This window comes from Crocodylus porosus, unplaced genomic scaffold (genome assembly GCF_001723895.1).
Source record: "Crocodylus porosus isolate Cpor-Errol unplaced genomic scaffold, CroPor_comp1, whole genome shotgun sequence".
In the NCBI taxonomy this organism is placed as follows: Eukaryota; Metazoa; Chordata; order Crocodylia; family Crocodylidae; genus Crocodylus; species Crocodylus porosus.
The window spans coordinates 125,057,047-125,078,860 of NW_017728931.1; the positions used below are offsets into that span (position 1 = coordinate 125,057,047).

The 21,814-nt window shown below is 40.1% G+C and overlaps 1 protein-coding gene across 12 annotated transcripts in view; it reads right to left on the reverse strand.

Annotated features, from left to right (window-relative positions):
* Nucleotides 1-21,814, reverse strand: part of MAGI2 (membrane associated guanylate kinase, WW and PDZ domain containing 2) — a 1,214,455-nt gene that overhangs the window by 170,110 nt on the left and 1,022,531 nt on the right. For all 12 annotated transcript variants that reach the window (XM_019543630.1, XM_019543629.1, XM_019543624.1 and 9 more), the window contains one exon: nucleotides 19,850-20,485. In XM_019543630.1, the coding sequence (XP_019399175.1) occupies nucleotides 19,850-20,485 (636 nt within the window). The remainder of the gene's footprint in view (nucleotides 1-19,849; nucleotides 20,486-21,814) is intronic.

Below are 21,814 nucleotides of genomic sequence, written 5' to 3' on the forward strand. Positions count from 1 at the left end.
TCAAAATGGTGGCAGGGGCTGCCCCTACCACCGTTTTGAAGCACAGGAAAGCTGATGCATGAGACACTCCGGGTGCTTTAATAAGGGTGGCTTTCAGAACTGGTTTAATTAAAAGTAGTTTCATAGTTTCATCGCTTCTAGGGTCGGAAGGTACCTGAGCAGATCATTGAGTCTCACCCCCTGTCATGGCAGGAAAGAGTACTGGGGTCAAATGACCCCAGCAAGTTGTACATCCAGCCTCCTCTTAAAGACCCCCAGGGTAGGAGCCAGCACCACCACTTCTCTTGGACGTTGATTCCAGATCCTAGCCACCCAGACTGTGAAGTAGTGCCTCCTGATATCTAGCCTAAATCTACCCTTTGGCAGCTGGTGACCATTATTCCTGCTCACTCCTGGTAGTGCTTGGGGGAACAGGGACTTCCCCAGTACCTGCTGGTCCCCCCTGACTAGTTAGCCTTCTCTTTTAGAGGCTGAACAGGTTCAGGTCCCATAGCTTCTCCTCATCGGGCCTGCCCTGCTGCCCCCTGATCATGCGGGTGGCCCTCCTCTGGGCCCTCTTCATGCTGTCGACATCCCTCCTGAAGTGTGGTGCCCAGAACTGGATGCAGTACTCCAACTGTGGCCTGACCAGTGGTGCATAGAGGGGAAGGATCACCTCCTTGGACCTGCTTGAGATGCATCTGTGGATGCATGACAAGGTACGGTTGGCCTTCCTGACTGCATCCCCACACTGCCGGCCCATGTTCATCTTGGCTTCAATGATGACTCCAAGATCCTTTTCTGCCTCTGCACTGACGAGAAGGGAGTTCCCCAGCCTGTAGGTATGGTGCCGGTTGTTCCTCCCCAGGTGCATCACTTTGCACTTGTCTGTGTTGAATCCCAACCTATTTTCATCTGCCCACCCTTGTAACCTGTCTAGGTCCGATTGCAGTTTATTCCTCCCTTCTAGCATGTCCACATCCCCCCACATCTTAGTGTCATCAGCAAATTTGAACAGGGTGCTACTTACCATCCAAGTCACTAATGAAGATGTTGAACAGTGCGGGCCTGAGGACCGAGCCCTGTGGAACCCCACTGTCCACGTTCTTCCAGGTCGAAAATGACCCATTCACTATCACTCTCTGGGTGCGGCCCTCCAGCTAGTTGGTGACCCATTTGACTGTGGGTGTTGACACCACAGTCCCCCAGTTTCTTAATGAGAACAGGGTGAGAGACGGTGCTGAAGGCCTTCCGAAAGTCCAGGAAGATTACGTCCACTGCTACTCCTGCATCTAAGGATTTGGTGATCTGGTCATAGAAAGCCGCCAGGTTTGTCTGACAGGACCTGCTGCTAATGACCCATGTTGACCTGCTGCTAATGAACCCCCTAAGCATAATTTCTCCTGCTGCCCCCTTGTGGATATGCCCCAGAATAATTTTCTCAAAAAGCTTGCCCAGGATCGAGGTAAGACTAACTGGCCTACAGTTTCCTGGGTCCTCCTTCCTCCCCTTCTTGAAGATGGGAACCACACTGGCCCTCTTCCAGTCCTCTGGCACCACACCAAAGCACCATGAGTGCTCGTAAAGCCATGCCAGGGGTCCCGCAATGACCTTAGCCAATTCCCTCGGTACTCTAGGATGGAGATGGTTCAGATCAGCTGATTTGAATACATCCAGTCCCCCCAGAAGTTCCCTAACTAGTTCCTCACTAATCCTTGGCCTAGGTGCACCTCCCCTGGGATCTAAGCGGGGCCCAGAGGGGGGATAACTGTTCTGGTCCCTGCTCAGGAAAAGGGAGGCAAAGTAAGAATATCCTAAATGGTAAGTCACTGTAATAGCTGCTGCATGGCTGTTTAATTCAGATGCTGATGAAATGTATCACTCTACAAAACCCATATTGGTTACAATGATGTAAAAGTACCATGTATACATACTGTGTGTGTGTGTATGTGTGTGTGTATGCTGGTCTCTATAGATACGCAACCTAGAAAATATCAGGGTAACTCTGAATTACCAGGCTCCATCCTTGGATCTATGCTCTTTAACATCTTTATCAATGACATGGACATTGGTGTCAGCAGTGGACTGGCCAAGTTCACCAATGACATCAAACTTTGGGATAAAGTGTCCACACCTGAGGACAGGACGGTGATCCAGGAGGACCTAGACAGGCTCAGAAAATGGGTGGATGAAAACCTGATGGTGTTCAACACCAAAAAATGCGAGGTACTCCACCTTGGGAGGAATCCCCACCCACAGCATGCTTATAGGCTCAGCAGTGCTACACTAGCTAGCAGCACCATGGCCGAAAGGGGACTTAGGGTCCCTGAAAGAGGACTTAGGGTCTCATGACTGACCACAAGATGAATATGAGCCACCAATGTGATGTCACAGCTGGTAAAGCGAGCAAAACTCTGCTTCTCAAGCAAATCCCAGGATGTCATCTTCCTGCTGTACCCTGCAGCTGGAGTACTGCATCCAATTTTGGGCTCCACAATTTAAAAAGGATGTGGAGAACTTGAGAGAGTCCAGAGGAGAGCTACGCACATGATCAGAGGGAAGGAAAACAGGCCTTATGTTGAGAGGCTAAGAGCCATGGGACTCCTCAGCTTGGAAAAGTGCAGGCTCATGGGGGTACCTGTTGGCTGCCTATAAGTATATAAGGGGTGTACATCAGGATCTGGGGGAATACCTGTTCACCAGAGTTCCCCAAGGGATGATAAGGTCAAACAGTCACAAACTCCTCCAAGACCATTTCAGGCTGACATAAGGAAGGTCTGGCTGCTGGCCAGGCTCTAAGCAGCAAGATTGCCACTGATACAGCCCTGGGAGGCTCCCAGGACCCCAGGTAAGGCTGCTGGGGCCATCCCAGTGCTGCCCCAGCCTCCTCTATCCCACCTGAGGTAACTTGTTGTGTGCCAAAGGGCGTGTGGCACAAGCATTCCCCAGGGACAACTAGTGGCAGCACAAGATGTGCTGCCGCTAGTTCTCCCCAGGGAACCAAATGTCCATGCTCATTTGGACAAAGCCTTGAGGTTAAGATGGGAGTTAAGCAAGGTTGCATCATTGCTCCAACATTCTTCTCGATATTCCTTCGAGAAGAATGTTGGAACAGTGCTACATCTGACCACTAACAAGTTCCCGTTTGGAGTGGAGCTAAACTACTGCATAAAAGGTAATCTGTTTAATCTCAGCTTACTCTGAGCTAAAACCAAGACCTCCTGACGTCAATCATCAAGATCCAGTACGCTGATGATGCTGTGGTCTGTGCTCACTCAGAAGCATACCTTCAAGCAATTGTTGATAACTTTACCAAGGCATATGATAAAATAGGACTGACGTTGAACAACCAGAAGACTAACTTTCTCCATCAACAAGCTCTTAACGAGCAGCCCTCATCTCTAGTAATTCAAATTGATGGTGAGACTCTGGAGAGTGCTGAGTAATTCCCATACTTTGGAAGCCATCTCTCACAGAAGGCTGGCATTGACAAAGATATCTAATATTGCCTCAAATATGCAAGTGCAACCTTCAGACTCCTGAGGAAATGGGTGTTTGAAGATTACAACATCAGATCCAAAACTAAGCTCATGGTTTATCCAGCAGTTTTGGTACCCACCTAACTGTATGGAGCTGAGATGTGGCAAACGTACAGGAGGCACCTCAAGTCATTGGGGAAGTACCATCAACACTGCCTGTGGAAGATCCTTTGAATCCAGTGGCCAGCCACAACATCTACATGTCAAACTCCAGACTCCCTAAGCAAGTTTTATTCTCCTAGCTCAGTCAAGGTGTACACTGAAGAGGAAGGCAGAGAAAGCACTTTGAGGATGTCCTGAAGACCAACTTGAAAAAATGCAACATCAACATCAACTCATCGGAGACTATCACCCAGGACCATCCCAAATGGAGGAAGAGTCTGCTGGAAGGATCTTGTAGTGTGAAACCTTATGATGACAACAAGACACAGAAAAGTGGGAGCAGCAGAAACAGCATGTTATGGACCAAATCAAGAATACGGAGTCACCCACCCCACACAGAAACATGTGCCCAAGTTGCAACAGAGTCTATCAATCTCAGATTGGCCTCATCAGCCATCTTTGGGCCCACAGACAGGACAATTATAGAAGACTATCATCCTCCAATGTGAGATATTGCCAAAGAAGAAGATGATGATCAGTAAGCTGGTGCCTCTAAATATGTAATATTTTGTCACATACAACATGCACCTTTCTCAGCAAAATCAGCAGAGAAATCTCACCCCAAAATTGAAATGCATGTATTAAGCAGGGAATCTGGTTTTCTTATTGGGATAGGAGTGTCTTGCTTAATAGTGCAGCAGCAGTGGCATTATTATTCAGGTAGCTATAGGAGTCACCTGACTTAATGGCTCACTATTCTTCACAGCAGCAGTGATAACTATTGTCTCTTCTTTTTAATGGTTTTGATGTTCCATGACTCAAGCTACCCTTTGGTCTAGTAATGTTGCTGTTTTTCAGCTGCTCCTTGTCTCTCTCCTCTGATTTTACAGCTTTGAAGACTGTTTAGCAATTTTCAAAAGCATAGAACTCCCTGTAGACAGCAGTCTTCAATAGCAGCTAGTGTTTCATCTTAAATTAATCAGGAAAAGGAGGATGTCAGATGAAGATTACAGAGCCATAACTCTGTAAAATATTGTATTTCTTCATTCTGCCTTTCAAAAACAAGATGTGTATTATATTTCAGGGCATGTTGTAGATCAGAAAATATGGTGCTTAACATTATGCATCTTTGTGCCATCTGCATATTTCATCAATAGAACTTCTTGTATTTTTTTCCCCCGGGTAATAAATAAAACACTTAAATCAGCATTTAAGGGCCTAGAATGGAGCCCTGTGGGACATCATTAAAAATGTATTCAAGCTCTGATAATTTCTATTCAAAATTACATGGTAAGAATAATCTTTTAGCCAATTTTTAATCCATATAACAAGTGCCATATTGATTTTATTCACTTTCGTTTCTTAAATAAAATGTTGCATGGTGTCAAGACTTACAGATGTTTACTACATCAATACAATTAGGTGTATAATTGAAATGACCATATTTTCTTGCATACAATATGCCTCTGATTAAGATCTTATGCATCTTATTTATGAAAGGCAGAATGAAGAAAAAAAGATCTTTCTGGACATGTCTACATGTGTGCATTTACTGCACAGTAACTGAAATTATGGCACAGTACAGGTGCACGTTTACACATGCATGCCCTTATGTTGACTTGAGCATCATGCAGGTATCAAATTTATGCCTGATTAGTTACTGTGCAGTATTGCATGTGTAGTAGATGTCTTACTGCACAGTAACACTGTATGTGTGGATTGATTTGGGACTAACTTTAGTCCTAAATCAGTTTACACACAGCATTAATGTGCTTTAACACCTATATGTGTAGATGCTGGCCTATTTCTGCTTACTGCGTAGGAATTTAAGCCGCTGTAATGTGCATTGTAATAAGTAGCTGAGTAGCAGCAGCTAGGGAGCCAAGCCTGCTTATTGTTCTGCCCTCTGTGGATTGCACGCAGTTATTTTATCTTTTGCCTGGTAGAAGCTTCATTTGCAGAAACTGCTGTTGCCATATTTTCTTACTTATAATAATGCACATCCCATTTTCCAGCAGCTGGTCTTTTTTTGGAATTAAGGCTTGTGTATATGAGAATATATGGTAATTTCATTAAAAAGTATATTAAACTTGTTTGACAGATATTTTTTCCAGAAATTGTGCTAGCAACTGTGGCTATTCTGGAGCCCAGGGCACTTTACACAATAACAGAAATAGTTATTTCAATATTGCAATATTAACCACAATGTCCAGGGCATATTTCAATCTATGTAATAATATTGCTTTCCTAAAATTCCCTAAATAGTTTATTCAGAGATTATTCATCCACTGCACTGTGAATGGACTAGAGAGCAGGTCACTGAAGAGAAACAGGTACTGTTAGTTTGCAAAGCACATTGAGACTCCTTGGAGTAAACAACTTACATAAATATAAATGTTACAATGAACTGTTAAATTATTAAAGGTGTCTTTAAAAATGTTTTGACTGGAGCTCTGTATTATGGGAAGCTTTTCCTGTACAGCAATTCGTACCAGTGTAACAACATAAAGAACCTGAAAGATGCATGGAAAGACCTGCATACAATAAATAAGTTAATGCTCTTGACATTGAGTTTAGTGGGAGCACACACAACAGTAAAGCACCATGCTGGTAGCAAATGTTAGATGGCTCAGAATATTTGGCTGTTATTATTATTATTCTTTTTTACAGTTATCCCCCCAGAGCAGTGGGTACTTTCAGGAATGGTGTACTACCAAGCACTATAAATAATTAAACACATTGGCATTGCATTTCAATACCATGTTGGAAAATAGCTCCCTTTTGCTGCTTTATACCCTTAGAATAATTGCAATGAACATTTTTTGGTAGCAAGATGTCAAAAAAAGAATCTCTTTGGCATCTTAGACTTCTGCACATTATTTTAAGTACTTAAGTACTTTAATATACACTTTTAAAACTACTATGTAATAACATCACAAGAGTGTGATGCTATTCTCTTTTTTTCTCTATGCTAGTTTTTCTTTAACTGTGGCCTGAATCTTAACATACCTACTAGTGGACTGCTGCTTACTGCCATGAATATTAGTTGATGCTCCGGGGACTTGAAAGTTCTCTTATGCCAGCCTGTAATTTTTTTGCTACATTTTAGTTGGTCTAATAAAAGATATTGCCTCTACCCCAAGAGTTTTGTCTGCCTATGCCTTTAGACCAAGACGGCTGCAACCAATATTCTGGAAATATGGAAGATATTGCAATTAACTGTTCTGAAATGAAAGCTTCACCGGTGAACAAGAAAGAAGGAAAATTCAACACCCTGCCTGCCATCTGACATCTCAAAGTAACCAGTTTGCTTCAGCCTTCGTCTGTGCTTGATCTGCATACTCACAAAGCAGCTTTTTTAGAAATGGACTTTTCCACACAGGGGGACCCTACCGTCTCTGTTCCCCTGTGCAAGATGAAGTTTCTTTTCGACCTTGAAGAAATTTTACAATCTTTGAATTCTCCTTTGCCTGAAGAAGGGTGTTTGGGCCTAAACGCTTGCAAAGAAAGAATTTTTTGTGTTACTGTTTAGTTGTTCTACTAAAAGATATTGCCTCTACCTCAAGAGTTTTGTTTGCCTTTGACTTTAGACCAACACAGCTACAACTAAAATACCCATATAGCCTTTCATCCAGCAGTTGAGTTATATGCCTTGTTTTTTCTTGTTGCAAACAGCAGGAATGTTGTGGAGAAAGATTTCAAGCATGTGAGTAGTCTCTGTCTTCCCAACTGGTGTCTGACCAGCATAGGCTTTAGCACTGCGAACGAGGACTGAAAACATTGGTGCGGGAGCAGCAGAGGCAGATGGGGAAGGCTATCTTTTGAAACAGACTCCATGCTCTCACTCTTTCCATAATAAAGACATCCAGACTCTTCCCTTACATACCCTGCCACAATCACCACTTGAAGTTGTGACAAACTCCTGTTGCTATAGCCACTGTCTGCGTTCCCTTCCCACACTATAGAATCCGTCTGGCAGGCTCCTTCATGCCTGATTGCGAAAACTCTCCCTTTGCTCCACACAATCCTGTCACATCTCCTACTACGGGAGTGGGGCGGGGAAGCAAGAGAGCGAGAACACCCTGAAAGCAAAATTATAGGAAATAATTTTTTATGTTTCTCAGAAGTGCTTCACATTAAATACCCCAAAACATAGCACCTATACACAATAGGGGCAATCACAGGCTCCAGCTGTGTTACTTGTAGTACAGAACCTCAGCAGAACGAAATTTTGGAAATTAAAAGGGATGATTTCTTCCTTTATTTTCCACCCTATTCCTTCCTTCAGACACATTTGGATTTGCATACCTCTAAATGATCCCTCTGAAGAGGGTTGCAAACCAAGAAATATCTTACTGAAGATCTGCAAACTCCTTACTAACAAACTTTTTTACTTATATATATTTCACCTAATGTAAGTGTAACTCTTCTGCCAGACCCATGGCAGAGGTTTAAATTTTGGGGTTTAACAATAACTTTCTAAATTTGATTCAAGACCCTACTCAGAAACTCCTCCTTTCCAGCCCTGCAACTCTGACCCAGCTGTGCTGCTTCATCTCACCTCCATCCCACCCAGAGGCCCAGACTGACCAGGGCTGCACAGCCCTGCTTACCTTTGGGATGATCAGCCATTATGGGCAGGTGATGGCCAACAGGATGCAGTGGCACCCCATGGCTAGGTGGGAGGGGATTACAGAGGCTCCCATTGGCCACAAAGCCTTGAGGGAGCATTCCCTGCAGTGCGCTGATCTGCACTCCCACTCAGACACAGTAAAGCGCTGCTCTGCTCTGCCTCTCCATCAACACTTGCTTCTAGCCTCGTTCCTATGATGAATCTTCAATCAAGCTCAGGGGGTGCGTCTACATGTGATACTACATTGCTGTAGTAATTGTGCTATGGCAATGTAGTGTGGGCAGTTGCAAAAAATGACACCACAGCTATGTTGCTGTAGCAATGCACTTCCTCATTATAGCACGTTACTATGGTGAAGTAGCAGCTAAAAATAGCCATGTGCTGTGCACATGGCGCAGTGTGCATGGCACAGTACACGTTGTTATTAAATGATGGCTCAGTAACAAAGGCACTATAGGGATGCTTGTAGACATGCTCAGCTCAATTTTTAATGGAGTTTACGGATCAGCATTTTTAGCTTTTTTTTTTTTTGTGGACTGTCTGTAAATTTACAGACAGTTGGCTGGGCTGCCTGTGAAATCAGGGAGACCAGTCAAGCAGTATGATGGTATTCCCTTTGGCTAGGAACAGATGTTTTATTTGTCACTGGACAAGCTGTGCCTATGTTTATCCTGGGATTGGTGTGTACACTCGTGGCCCTTCTAACCAGAGTTCAGTTAGTGGCTGCTTTTCTGCCACTTTTCTGCCATTTATTCAATAATGCAATAACCAGGATAACTGTTCAGATGGTTCGCTTTACGATGCCCTGGAATAACCTGTTAGTACTTCTTATCCCAGGAGCCTTTTTAGGATTTATCTGGGGACAATGGACATAGACATCTGAACGTTTTCATTTTGTCCCAAGATAAAATGATTTATCTTGGGACAAATACAAAATCTCTTTGTAGCCTTTGAGGAAAGGCAGCACAACCTGACTCTAAATTTACTTATTAACCTATTTATCACTGAGAACAAATAGCTTATACTAAAGAATTACATCACAAGGACACTATGAAAAACTATTTCCACTATGAATTTGTATATTAGATATTAAAACATAAGCTGATAATATTTTGGCAACTAACATGATTAGCGACACTTCTACAAGATACTAACTAATCCGGGCAGTGATTTGTTTTCTTTTATAGACAAACTCTACTGTCATTACTGTGCAGTCATTTAATACTTGTATAAGCGAGTACTAAATGACTGTGCAGTAACCAGTTGCCACGCAGTAGTGCCACTGAACGGCTTTTTTGTGATGCTGACTGCGCAGTAGCCTGAGAATCCTGCACGGTGACGTTGCATTATGGTTTCTGCTACGCAATGCTACTACAGTAGTCACAGGCTACTGTGGAGTCAGCATCTCGTGTAGACGTGACCAGACAGCAGCAAACTACCCTGCTAGTGGAAAATAATTTAATTGCAAAAATATACATTAATTCATAAAAACAAATGCTACAATTTAAAGACACTGTTAGCACTTTCTCACATATGAAAGATTCTCGAATCTTTGATTTCCCTCTTTATACTTGGGGTCTAAGAACATCACTGGATCATTACAAATTCTCCATTTAACTTAAGCATCTGATATGCAAAAGAAAAGTGTTTCTCAATAACTACTAAATGCTATTTGCATGACTGAAATGTAAACTAAGAAGAAATCCCTCCACTTTTATGTACAAAAATGTGTCTTGTGCAAGTTCAAGGCAATGTAGGCAAGAAAATAAATCCAAATCAGGATCTGTTATTCACTGACTAAACAAAAAAGTAGAATAGTGTACATTTTTCTAACTTTTTATAATACTGAAATGTTGCTTGAGCATACAAAAAATATAGCTCCAAAAACTAATTTGCTTCTTTTCAGAAAGATATAAAGGAAGTTTCAGAAACATTTGAGAGTCAAACTTTTTGGCCTCCATAACTTTTTTAATAAAGTAATTGGTGGGTGAAACTGCAAAGGTGTAAGCTTAGTGTTGTTTTTGATTGTTTTGAACTGTATGTTACCCTAAGCCTTTCTGTGAAAGGCACTGTTTCATAAAGCCATGCTATTGTTTTTTACAGGAGAAAAATGCAACTGTTCCCTTAAGAGAAATAAATTGCATCATGAGTTGATAAGAGACATATTACTAATTTATTTGGTACAGCTTAACCTAATGACACACAATCAGTTTGATCTAAGAGAGTTTGGGGGCCATTCTGTTTAAAAGGGGTTAAGCAAATAACTGGAAATTACATCTTCCTCCTACTTCACAATACTGTTTTGTAGGCCTGTATCATAATAGATAATATACTCATACTTGTTTCATAGTATATGAGCTTACTTTATTTCTATATTTCTACAAAATATTGCACTGCAATACAAGTCACTGTGTCACAATATCTGCACAATGTACTTTGACAACATATTTGCAAGTCTAACACATGAAGTTTAATAAGACATTACATAACACCATGTGGACCACCAGAAAATCTGACATATTTAGACTATTCTTAGACATGTCCTAGTGCACAAGCATTCATTGATTTATATTTTTAAAGAGTCAGATGTTTCTTCAGTCATCTCTCCTCAGGCTCTGATCCTGTCAGATCTAATCATATGAGGAGGACTTGGTTAGATTAGTGATTGGAGCGGACACATTCAGGGAAAAATTAGTTGCTTTGGGAAGCAATATTTATGATTCAGGAGTTGCCATTCTTTCCTACAAGTCAGGTGGTAGGAAGAATTGGACTACAAAAAGTGTTACTTCTTATACGAGACATAAAATGAAGCCATACTCAGATGTTAATGTTTCTACTGCATTTTTCAAAGACATGGGAATACTGACCTTTGTGTCCTGATCAAATTCCAAAACTGCTAATTACTTTTGCCTACTTGCCTATGCTTTTTCAATAAGATAAAAGACTCCTCAGCTGCTATGCTAACATTGTTGTGTAATGTTGCTTGTATCCTTTCAGATAAGTGCACTGCCTTTTATTTCTGGATCCAGAACAGTGATTCTATATGCTGCAGGAATAGAATGCAATTTTGTATAGAACTTCAGTGCTTTTAAAAGTTACCGTATAGGCCTATTAATAAAAATAATATCAAATTGTACATATTCTTATGCTGGTCATAGGGATTTAATGGGCACATCTACATCAATTAATTCAAAGCAATAAACTCTGGTACATACAGGCATACCTTGGAGATATTGCGGGTTCGGTTCCAGACCACCGCAATAAAGCGAATATCGCAATAAAGCGAGTCACATGAATTTTTTGGTTTCCCAGTGCATATAAAAGTTATGTTTACACTATACTGTAGTCTATTAAGTCTGCAATAGCATTATGTTTAAAAAAAACCAATGTACATACCTTAATTAAAAAATACTTTATTGCTAAAAAATGCGAAGTGAGCAAATGCTGTTGGAAAAATGGCGCCAATAGACTTGCTAGACGCAGATTTGCCACAAACCTTCGATTTGTAAAAAACGCAATATCTGCGAAGCACAATGAAGTGAAGCGCAATAAAACGAGGTATGCCTGTATTACGCCAGAGTTTAATATTCTCAGGAACCTGGGACTGCAACACATTGAGCTGTGTTAAAGCAGCCCCAGCTGGCAGGGGACCTGGGGGGTCAGCTTGCTAGCCCAGGGCTGCTCTGATCCGACTCAGTGTGCTGTAGAGGGGCTGGTTGGGGGATGAGGGTGGTCCACTGTGGGGCTAGCTGGCAGACAGGACCCACCCTGAAGCACCCTTGTGCCCTAGCCAGCAATGTCAGTGTCTACATTTGTGTTGCTGTACACTAAAAATACTCTGCTACAGGATAGTACTTGTATTTACAAGTACTCTAACCAGCAGCAAAGTTTATTGGTTTATTGCACTCTAATAGGGGTACATTTGTAGACACTGAGACGTTTACTGTGGAGCTAATTAGGCAGCTACACAGTAAACGTCTCATGTAGATGCACCCAATGGCATAACTATACTTCCTTTTTACTAAAAGCGTTCAAAGGGGACCTATTTCTTTATTCAATGTGTAAATGTAACTCTTAGTGCTAACAAGACACATGCACATCCCTGGCATAATCGTCCCCTTAAGTTTTAATGAAAGCACTATTCAAATTTAATACCGACCTTCTAAGCCTACATTAGAAAGCACTTCCACCAATAATAAAAGTACTTTTCAAACAAAACTCCAGCTAATTCTCATTAAAAATCTCCTATGCAGTATGTGTAAAAAAGATTTATCTAATGCACTGCAAAATTATCCACAAAGTAACACACTGTGAATGAACATTAATAAGGAGGATGAAGAAAAAGCATAACACTACCACTTTGAAATGTAATGTAATTAACATCACTTCCATTAATACAATGTAATATTAGCTGTTTCCTATTATTGATATCTGTTTTTTCAGGAATCCATATTCATTAAAAAGGTCTATGATTTCATTTTTTCTCATTCAGAAATACAAAGGTGATTACACAGAGCTTCACTGCTAATCAGAGCTGTACAGTAAAATATATGAAAATCTCATTACTGTGTTTTTTAGGGTGCTTGGGCTCTCTCTCTCTTTCAAGGTTTGCCAGCCAGTACTAGTAACAAATAATGTGCTCTGTGCTGCTGAGATTTGGCCATTTGTCTTTTTGAGCATTTTCAGATAATCTCTTGTAAAAACCATGATATAAACATGGAAAATGAGATAAAACTGCTAAAACTCCCATTATCTGCTATAATTTGTAAAATATTTCTGAAAATTCATTTGATAGGCAAGATGGTACAGAGATGTTTAGAACTTCAAAATTCAAAACCTAATGTAATTTATAATACTACCGAGTCATGGAGTCTGAGGGGTATGAGTAGAGGCTATCTCCCCACAGGTTAAACAGTAATATTCTCTGAGCTGTGACATGCCTTACCGGAAAAAATGAAACTTGAATGCAGTGCTTCCAGGAATGATATTCAAGTGTAAGCAAATCAGTATTTCTACCATGGCAACATTATTTAAAGCTTTTCAGACATTTTGCTTTTGGAAATAATTTTAGCAATATAAGTGGCAACACAAAAGGATATGGAAATACTATGTTCTAGGATATCCATGTCTATGTAGAGAAAATGAAGAGGGGTGAATATGCAGGTGATGACATGACATCTACTACCAAAGTGAATGAAACTGACAAGGTAGTATGGTTTAAAAAAACCTGCACTCATGAAATATTTCTATTGTCATTGGATAAAGAACAAAGCAAAGTAAATACAAAAACAAACAAACTAAAGCAATTTTAGGAAGAATTGATTTGCACAGAATTAATCTTGAGGGAATTGTTGAAGTTCAGATGAACTTTTACAGTCGGACAGAAACTGAAAAAAGCATCTATTCAATTATACGACTTGATTTTCTTTAAGGCTAGTTTTAAGCACTGGGTACAAGGGCGGTTATACTGTAGGGAAGTAGCAGTGCCTTGCATAGAACTGGATGGGTGGGAGTAGGTGGGTACAGGAAATCACAAGCTATGAGATAAAAGATGGAGGCTAAAATGTTGGCTTATACCATGTGTATAATTATAAATAGGACTTTATTCAGGAAATTATTTCTAGAAATATTGTAGCTGCAGCTAGTGCTCTAGCAGTGCGCACTAAGGTGCTTCCTGATGTCCCAGCAACCTCTTACCTCCGGCCATGTCTGCTCTTCCTTCCAAGTTCTATGTCAGTTATTACTTGATTCTTTATAACAATATTTCTGGCTATGCGGTGCAACTATTTGCAGGGATGAGAAGTTATGAATACATCAGCCATCCCAGGGAAACACGCCTCCCTGCTATTCCACTAGAACTCACTAGGCCTCAGGGTCCGTCAAGTGTGCTAAATTTGAATGAACTCCTTACTTCTTGTTTGTGTTATCTCTTTTGGGGAATAGTTACTCCTCCCTGATGCTGCCTTCATTGTGTTGTGCAGGTTATTGTTGGTCATTTCTTCTGATTCCTTAATGCCTGGCCAGCTGGTGACTGATATTCCTTCTGTGTCTTCCTGATCCTGGCCTTTGTTCTATCTCTCTGAATATGTTGGGCTGTCTGCTGCTACTCCACAGTTGCCTTTGGTTTCATCGGTACTGCTGCTCTCAATATGTAGCTGTTTTATATGATTTGTGTCCCACTGTAGTTTTGGACTAATGTATTTCTCTATTAAATTTTTAGCTAACTGATGGTTTGATCAGTACACGCTCACCTGTGTGCAGGGACCTTGGGTCCTTGGCTCCTTTGTTGTAGCAAGCTGCCTGCTTAGTTTGACATTCTCTGAACAGTTTCTATGTACTCTCCCCTTGCCTGAAGCATACAGCCCTTCCAGGAAAGGACACTTTTGGTTGTTTGGCCTATTGGTCTCTCTGTTTGGCTTTACTTGGTCCAAGGGAGGGTGTTTTGCAATGGTGCAGCCCTGACAAGCAGGGATCCCTTTGTGTCTGTATTGCCTTTGCCATGAATCTTTACTTCACACCTCTCCTGTTTAAGCTGAGTTCTATACACTGCCAAGAATACAATAGTTGTGGGGCCAGAAGAAACCCAAAAAGGATGGAGCATGGTATTGTATCCCAGTGTTAAGGGTTCTGCTATGGGAGGGAAGATCACCCACCTCAATTGTAACACATGTTAGGTAGGAGTTGGGTGCCTAGATGATCAAATTGGATTGCTTCTCAACATGCCCAGAAGCTAAAGTGTAGGACCCAGTGAACTTTTCAGGCTCAAACAGAGGCACCTATATAATCTGGACACTGAAGCAGTTTTGCAGCCAATGACAGGGTTGCACACAGAAACACACAATCAAAGAAAAATAGGGTAGGATAGGACTCAGGAGGTTATGTAGGCCAGTCCTCTGCTCAAGACGCGATCATTCCTGTCTAAGCCATTCCCGACTACTGTTTATTTAACCCAATCTTAAAAAATTCCAGTGATGGACCCTACACAACCTCTCTAGGTAATCTGTTCTAGTTTTTAACTGCTCTCGTAGGGAGAGAGTTTTTTCCTAACATTCAGCTTAAATTAATTTTGTTGTAGTTCAAGACCATTATTTCTTGCCCTGTGTCCTGAGGCTACAAAGAACAATCTATCACCATTGTCTTTATAACCACCCTTCATGTATTTGAAGACAGTTATTAGATCTCCCTTCATTCTTCTCTTCCCCAGACTAAATAATCCTTTTCTCGTAAGTCATCCAGCCTTTTCTCATCATAAATCATCTTTCCTAGACCTCTAATATTTTTATGAGTTTCAATGAGTTAGGTTTCTCCCTCCTCCCCACAGCTTCTCCCTAACTGCTATTTAGGCACCTCTGAATATAATTTGGATCTGGTCATCATTTCTTTCCTTATACCATTCAACAGACCTTGGTGAAGATGATATTTGGAAGCATTTTTAGGGTTAAATCTGATTCTCTTTGATAAGCTGTAATTGTGTGTCCCACAAAAGAGTCTGTCTTCAATTACAGAATCGTTAATGATTCACTCTCAGCTCAGCTTTCATTTCTGTAGAAGAATCTGTTCACCAAGAAATCCTATCTCACACATTTGCCAGGCCAAGCAGCAGAGTCCTCAAACATTGGTCCTTTGGGTGGGTACCTCCTGCCACGTTAGCAGAGCAGGGTGGACAGGTTAATTAGCACTGACTTTCAGCAGTGCTAATCAGCCTATCAGCACTGCTGTGTGAATTCAGCAACACTGCAATTCAGTAAGTAGCCAATGTGGAGTGCAGGAGCCTCCACACTGGGGGCCCTTGGGGTTGACCAACATACTGTGGTCACCATTAAGAAATCAGCATTTGTATTTGCTTGCAGCTGCAACATAGTTATATGCGACATGCAATTTGGTCTGTACTTAGAATAGGAAATCACTGTGTCTAAGTGTGCTGCTATCTGATGCAGCAAGTTTGTCAGGTAAAAAACCACTGTGAATTATTGTGTGTATGTCAGTGATGGGAAATGCTGTGGGTAGAAATGTGCCCACTTACTCTGCCGCTCCCTCTCAGAAGAGGGGCCCTCCACTATTTTGTTACCCTTCAGCCTGGAGATGGGGACTGGGATTTACACTGTTCATGTCAAGTTTTAGCTTTATTTCATCTTCAGTAGTGTTATGCTCTAATCTCAATATTTGATGCCTTATCAAGGAAGTGGGGCAGGTAGTTTCTACCTTTAGCAAAGGGATGTGTGTGACTTTCTCCTCCCTCCCCGAAGTCAAGGGAGGGGGGACTTGGGGTTGACCAACAGGAAACAGATCCAGAGGAATGGAATCAGCAAGGCGTTTGACCCAAATTTAGCTTAGCAGCTGCATTATTCAGTAAACAAATTCTGTGCTTCTTGAACCCCCATGACTCCTTTTTCTTGTTAGCTGTTTGAACATATACTGACCTGAACACCTGCCCATATTTTTATTTTTAAATAATATCTAATTTTCTCTGGCAATATAGCAAAACCCATGAACTGATGATATCAGATAAAAAGAGACCTTATAGTACTACTTCAGAAGACATAAGGTAAATACAGTGGAAAACTAGTAATACTTCCTCCTCCTGAAATGGTCATCATTGTTTGATGACAGGTTGATGATCAATGATGATTGGTGATCATCAATTTGTGAAGTTCCAGCTACAGTTAGTTCAAGCTAGGTCCTGATACCTTTGCAAACCCTTTATTTTGGATACTACTATTTTTCTCCCATGTCCCCCCATGATAGATGCATAGCTTTTCTTCATTTACATATCCATGCTATTGAAATGTTAAGGGCAAAATGCTTTTTTGCCAGTTCCATGGCAAAAAAGATTTTTGTTAGTACCTGTAGCAAATATATACCTTGATGAATATCAACTTTTTTTTGTGCTTCTAAGAAGGACAAAACTGTTTAACTAGAGAGTGAAAAACTCAGTTCTTTTGAAAATAGATTTTTAACACTATACTGTACTGGTCAATATATATGGGCAAATTACAAGTCTCCAATAACAATATGTAACATTCAACTTCCATCTTCTAGCAAATGCTGTTTTTTGTCTTAGCAAAAGTAAAAAGTCATTGGACATACAAGGAAAAGATGGAACATGAGGGTTCATTTCAAGTGTTGTCATGTATCCAAGCAAAAAAATAAAGATCTGGTACAAAAAAGTAATGAAGAAGAGTAACTTACCTTTACCCTTGTAACAGATTAAATATTTTAGAATTCTAGCAGGTTTAAGTTAAATGTTGCTAGGGCTGCAGTTCATATTTGGGTTATTTTATAAGAACTGATCACAAACCTGTTTCTCTAGTCACACTGTACCTATGAGTTAGTGAACAAAAAATTCTTTCCAAGAAACTCATTTCTGTATAGACTAAAATATTTAATTTTTTTCCTTTGGCAGAAGAATCCCCTTTAATGTATATATCTATATTGCGTTGTTCAGCAGTTTTGGATGTCTCAAGACAAAGGCCATCATTCCCCAAGTTTGAGTGCTTTCAAGTCTAAACCTGTTGTGAAATACTTTCTGGTTTTTGTTTGTTCCTGATTACTATTTGTATCGCTTGTATTTTACCAAAAGCTCCCATCCCTTCTTGATTTCCATCATATTCTAATACTTGTAGAAACTCATTTTCTTCCCTCTTCTAAGTGGTTAGGAACTCTTTCTGGTTGCTGTCACCACTTCTCCCCTCTGTACAGTTGCCCACTCTACTGCTGCTGCCAAATACCTCCGGCTCTGAAGATCAGATCCAGTGGCTATGTGGGCCAGATCTGGCTCATGGGCTGTAAGTTGCCAACACCTGCTCTACTTACTGTTTTGTCAAGTGCTCATTTTCTCTCTGTAACTATGTACAGCATGCATGTTCAGTAAAGTAACTAAAAAGAAATTCCACAGAGAAAGGACCTACCTGAGCAATCGAGTAGTTCATTTTTTACCTAAATTGTATTGCAAGCTCAAATCTACTTTGCTGTCCCCACTCACTCAGCCTTTTTCTTCATCATTACTGTATTCCACCCTCCTCTTCTGACTGAAGCTATCAAGCTTGGATTAGTTTGGATTGTTTTGATTATTTTCTCCTGGAGATGCATTAGTTTGAATTTTCTCCATATTAAATATAATTTTGTGTTCTAACCTCTCTGGTTCCCCTTATATTATTTCTACTACCCAACAATCAACCCCATTTACCATCATTTGCCACATAACTCAACATGCAGCTTATTCCATGTATCTGCTTTATTAATAACGTTAAAATAAAACTAGATCTGACCCCAACTCCAGCAACCCTTGCAGACATCACTAAACTTTCTCTAAGTTTTTATATTGCTCTTTATTTTTTTGCTCATAGTTCTTCAGTGGATTTCATTCCAAGGGATAAACGGAATGTTATATTTAGTCTAATGCAAATTAATTTTTCACAGATGATTCTGAGATTTATACTCTATCAACTGCCTAGTTGGATCTCCATGTATTAAATCTTCTAATGTTTTCTCCATCAATTAATTTTGTGATTTGATACGAAAAATGTAATCAGGTTTCTTTGACATGATTTGTTCTAGGCTTTGTAGGCAATATAGGTACTGAGATGGCAATTATTTTGCTATAGTAACTTTTGGCATCTGCTGACATTAATACTTGCTTCACTGCTCACACTGTACTTCTAAAAACAAAAAGTGATAAATATATTCTTAGCCACATCCATTTTTTTTAAAGTTCAGAATAACATACATTCATTGACATAAGACTTACTAATTTAAAGGAATTGGTGATTTAACTAAAGAAATCTAATTTTATTTAGAAGTATCCATTGGGTATTTATCACCTGAACTAACACATCAGTAAATATATATGTTCTTTACTAAGATCCTAAGTGAAGAAATAACAGTTTACTGTCTAGGTATTAAAAAGAGCTATTCTTATTCAGGCCTTTACCTGTTTACCTAAGGAATAAATGCACATATTTACTATCATAAGCATGAAAGCTGAGCTCTAGCTGCCATTTTTAAATAGACAAAAATATACAGAGTAACTTTGTATTTTGGGGAAGAAACAAAATTCTATTGTACAATGGTTTTATGAGGAAGGAAAAAGTACATCAAATGATCTCACAAACTTGACTGTGCCCCTTTCATTTTTAACAGATTCAGCTTTGTTCTCATTTTGTTATACTTGAATAACAGGCAGATAAGTAATTTAATTAACCTTTGCAATACTTTGGTTTGAGACTATAAGAATTTGCATGCAACTTTCATTCAAACTATTAAATGCTAAAAGGATATGGAATGCACTGGTGGTTATCTTACACTTATACAGACAGAACATATTTGGCACAAGGTTAGAGCTTAAAACACAGGAAAGAATATACAATAAACTATTACATTGGGCCTACAGTACTTCATATATGCATACATGTGTGTGTGTGTGTGTGTGTGTGTGTACATGCACACAAACATTTTCAGAAGAACAGTGATTCCCCCTCCCCCTGCCCAGAACCCAGCTTCCAATCCAGTGCACACAGATGTAGTGAGCATACGGAGCTCCCCTTGTTTAGAACCTTTCACACACATTTTTGTAATTGTACAGACTTTCTAGACTTACCTCCTCTATGTATAATCAAAGAAGTTTCACTTCCAACAGGACATTCTTTAAGTATATCCACTACTTCTGCATGGCTCAGGTTCTGTACATTCTGCTGGTTGATCTCAACAATGAGGTCACCTTCACACAAACCAGGGCATCCCTGAATGTCTAGAATTTGCTTCACCCTCTGTCCTGTAGGACTGTCTGCTATAGTGAAGCCAAAGCCCTGGGCCCCTTTCACAATGGTTAAGGTCATGAGTTCAGCTTGTGTGGCCCCCGAAGAAGCCATTGATACATTATCATCATGAACAGGTGGTGGGAATGTGCTATCAAGTTGACTATCTGCTGGAATGGAGTGCAAGGAATGTGGTGGTCGATCTGTTATATCTGGAACAGATTGAGAGGTCCTAGATATGTATTCCAAATAAGTTTCATAGTTATGTCTTCCATTTACTACTACTGGCGGCCTCTCCATTACTGCAAGTGGTGGCACCATGCTATTGGCAGGATCTTCAGGATCAAAGGGCAAAGGGTATCCACGACACAGCACCAGGTTGACACTCTGACCAATAGGAACAGATTGGAAGAGCTTGACTACATCTGCGTGAGTATGTCCAAGGACACAAACTTCATTAATATAGACAATGACATCACCTAGAAAGAGAAAAAATAGTGACAACATGAGATAATGTCAATTGCTATAGGCACAAAAGGAATGTATTTATGAGGCTAGGCAAAGGTATCACTATTCTACTAAAAAGTAAAACAATTAGACTCATCATTTGATGCTGATACACAGGTATAGCTTGTCTGTCTATAGAGGTAAATGAGATGAATACTGAAAATATGTTTCCTTTTCCTGAAATTCAGGAAAAAATACAACCTCAGAAACAGATCCACTCCTGTTCCTCAAAAATTATTTTCTGTTTCTCTTCCTTAGTCCTTCAAATGTTATCTCAATTGTATTCAAATTATATTCAAATTATACAAGTTTGAATGATATTCAAATTATACAGTAGAGATTTTTTACAATTTTTTTTGAAAGCATACTTGGAGCTCATGACATCAAAAGATCTCCTATTGGTATAAAGAAAAAAATATGAAAATCTGTAACATTGTTGGCGGTTTAAAATACTGCTGGTATCACTTTTTGGGAATGTGTGTATGTGACTGATTTTTGTTTTTTAGGGAAAAGTTTATTATACAAGCACATTACCATACAATTGTGAAGCTCAGGTAATCCCTATATGCAATCTCTACTGGAGTCTCTATCTATTTCTTTGTAGCTAATACACAATATTTTTGGTGTCATATTCTATGGAAATAGTTATAAGAAAGTGAAAATTGGGATAAAAGCAAATATTGCAAAAAATTTGATTTCTATAATATTATTAGACTTTTTAGTATCTGTGTCTGAAAAAGGAATAGAGTGAATGCTAATTTGGGATTAATAATTCATTTGCATGAAAGGGAAAGCATTGTCCTGCATTAAAGGATTTCTACAAATGCCTTTGAGAATTCACTAGTTGCCATCAGACACCAAAACTTTACCACAGGCTAGAGACAGAAATTACATATCAACTCATATAAATGATCAGAAACCAGTTCAAATCTGTAAAACAACAGAAATTCACTGCACATAAATCACTTTCAAAATAACACAAACTGGTTTAAAATAAACTTGGATGGCTGCAGTATCAGACTTAACTGAGTTAGGTTAAATCAGTTTATTGAACTTCTGTCCCAGATCCCCTCCAGATTCAGAGTTAACTCACAGTCCCCCAGCATCTCAAGATGCTTTGCCCATGCAACGTACCCCCTTCAGGGTGGGTGGGCTAGCCTTGGCCTAAGCTATCTTCTCCAGCCCAGCAGAGAGGTGTGATTTAGCACCCCTAAGCTCCGTGGTTTCTGGCCTGGAAAAATGCAGGCATGTGGCTGCATTTCTGGAATCAAAAGTGAATGTCTATTCACTTGTTTAGTGGT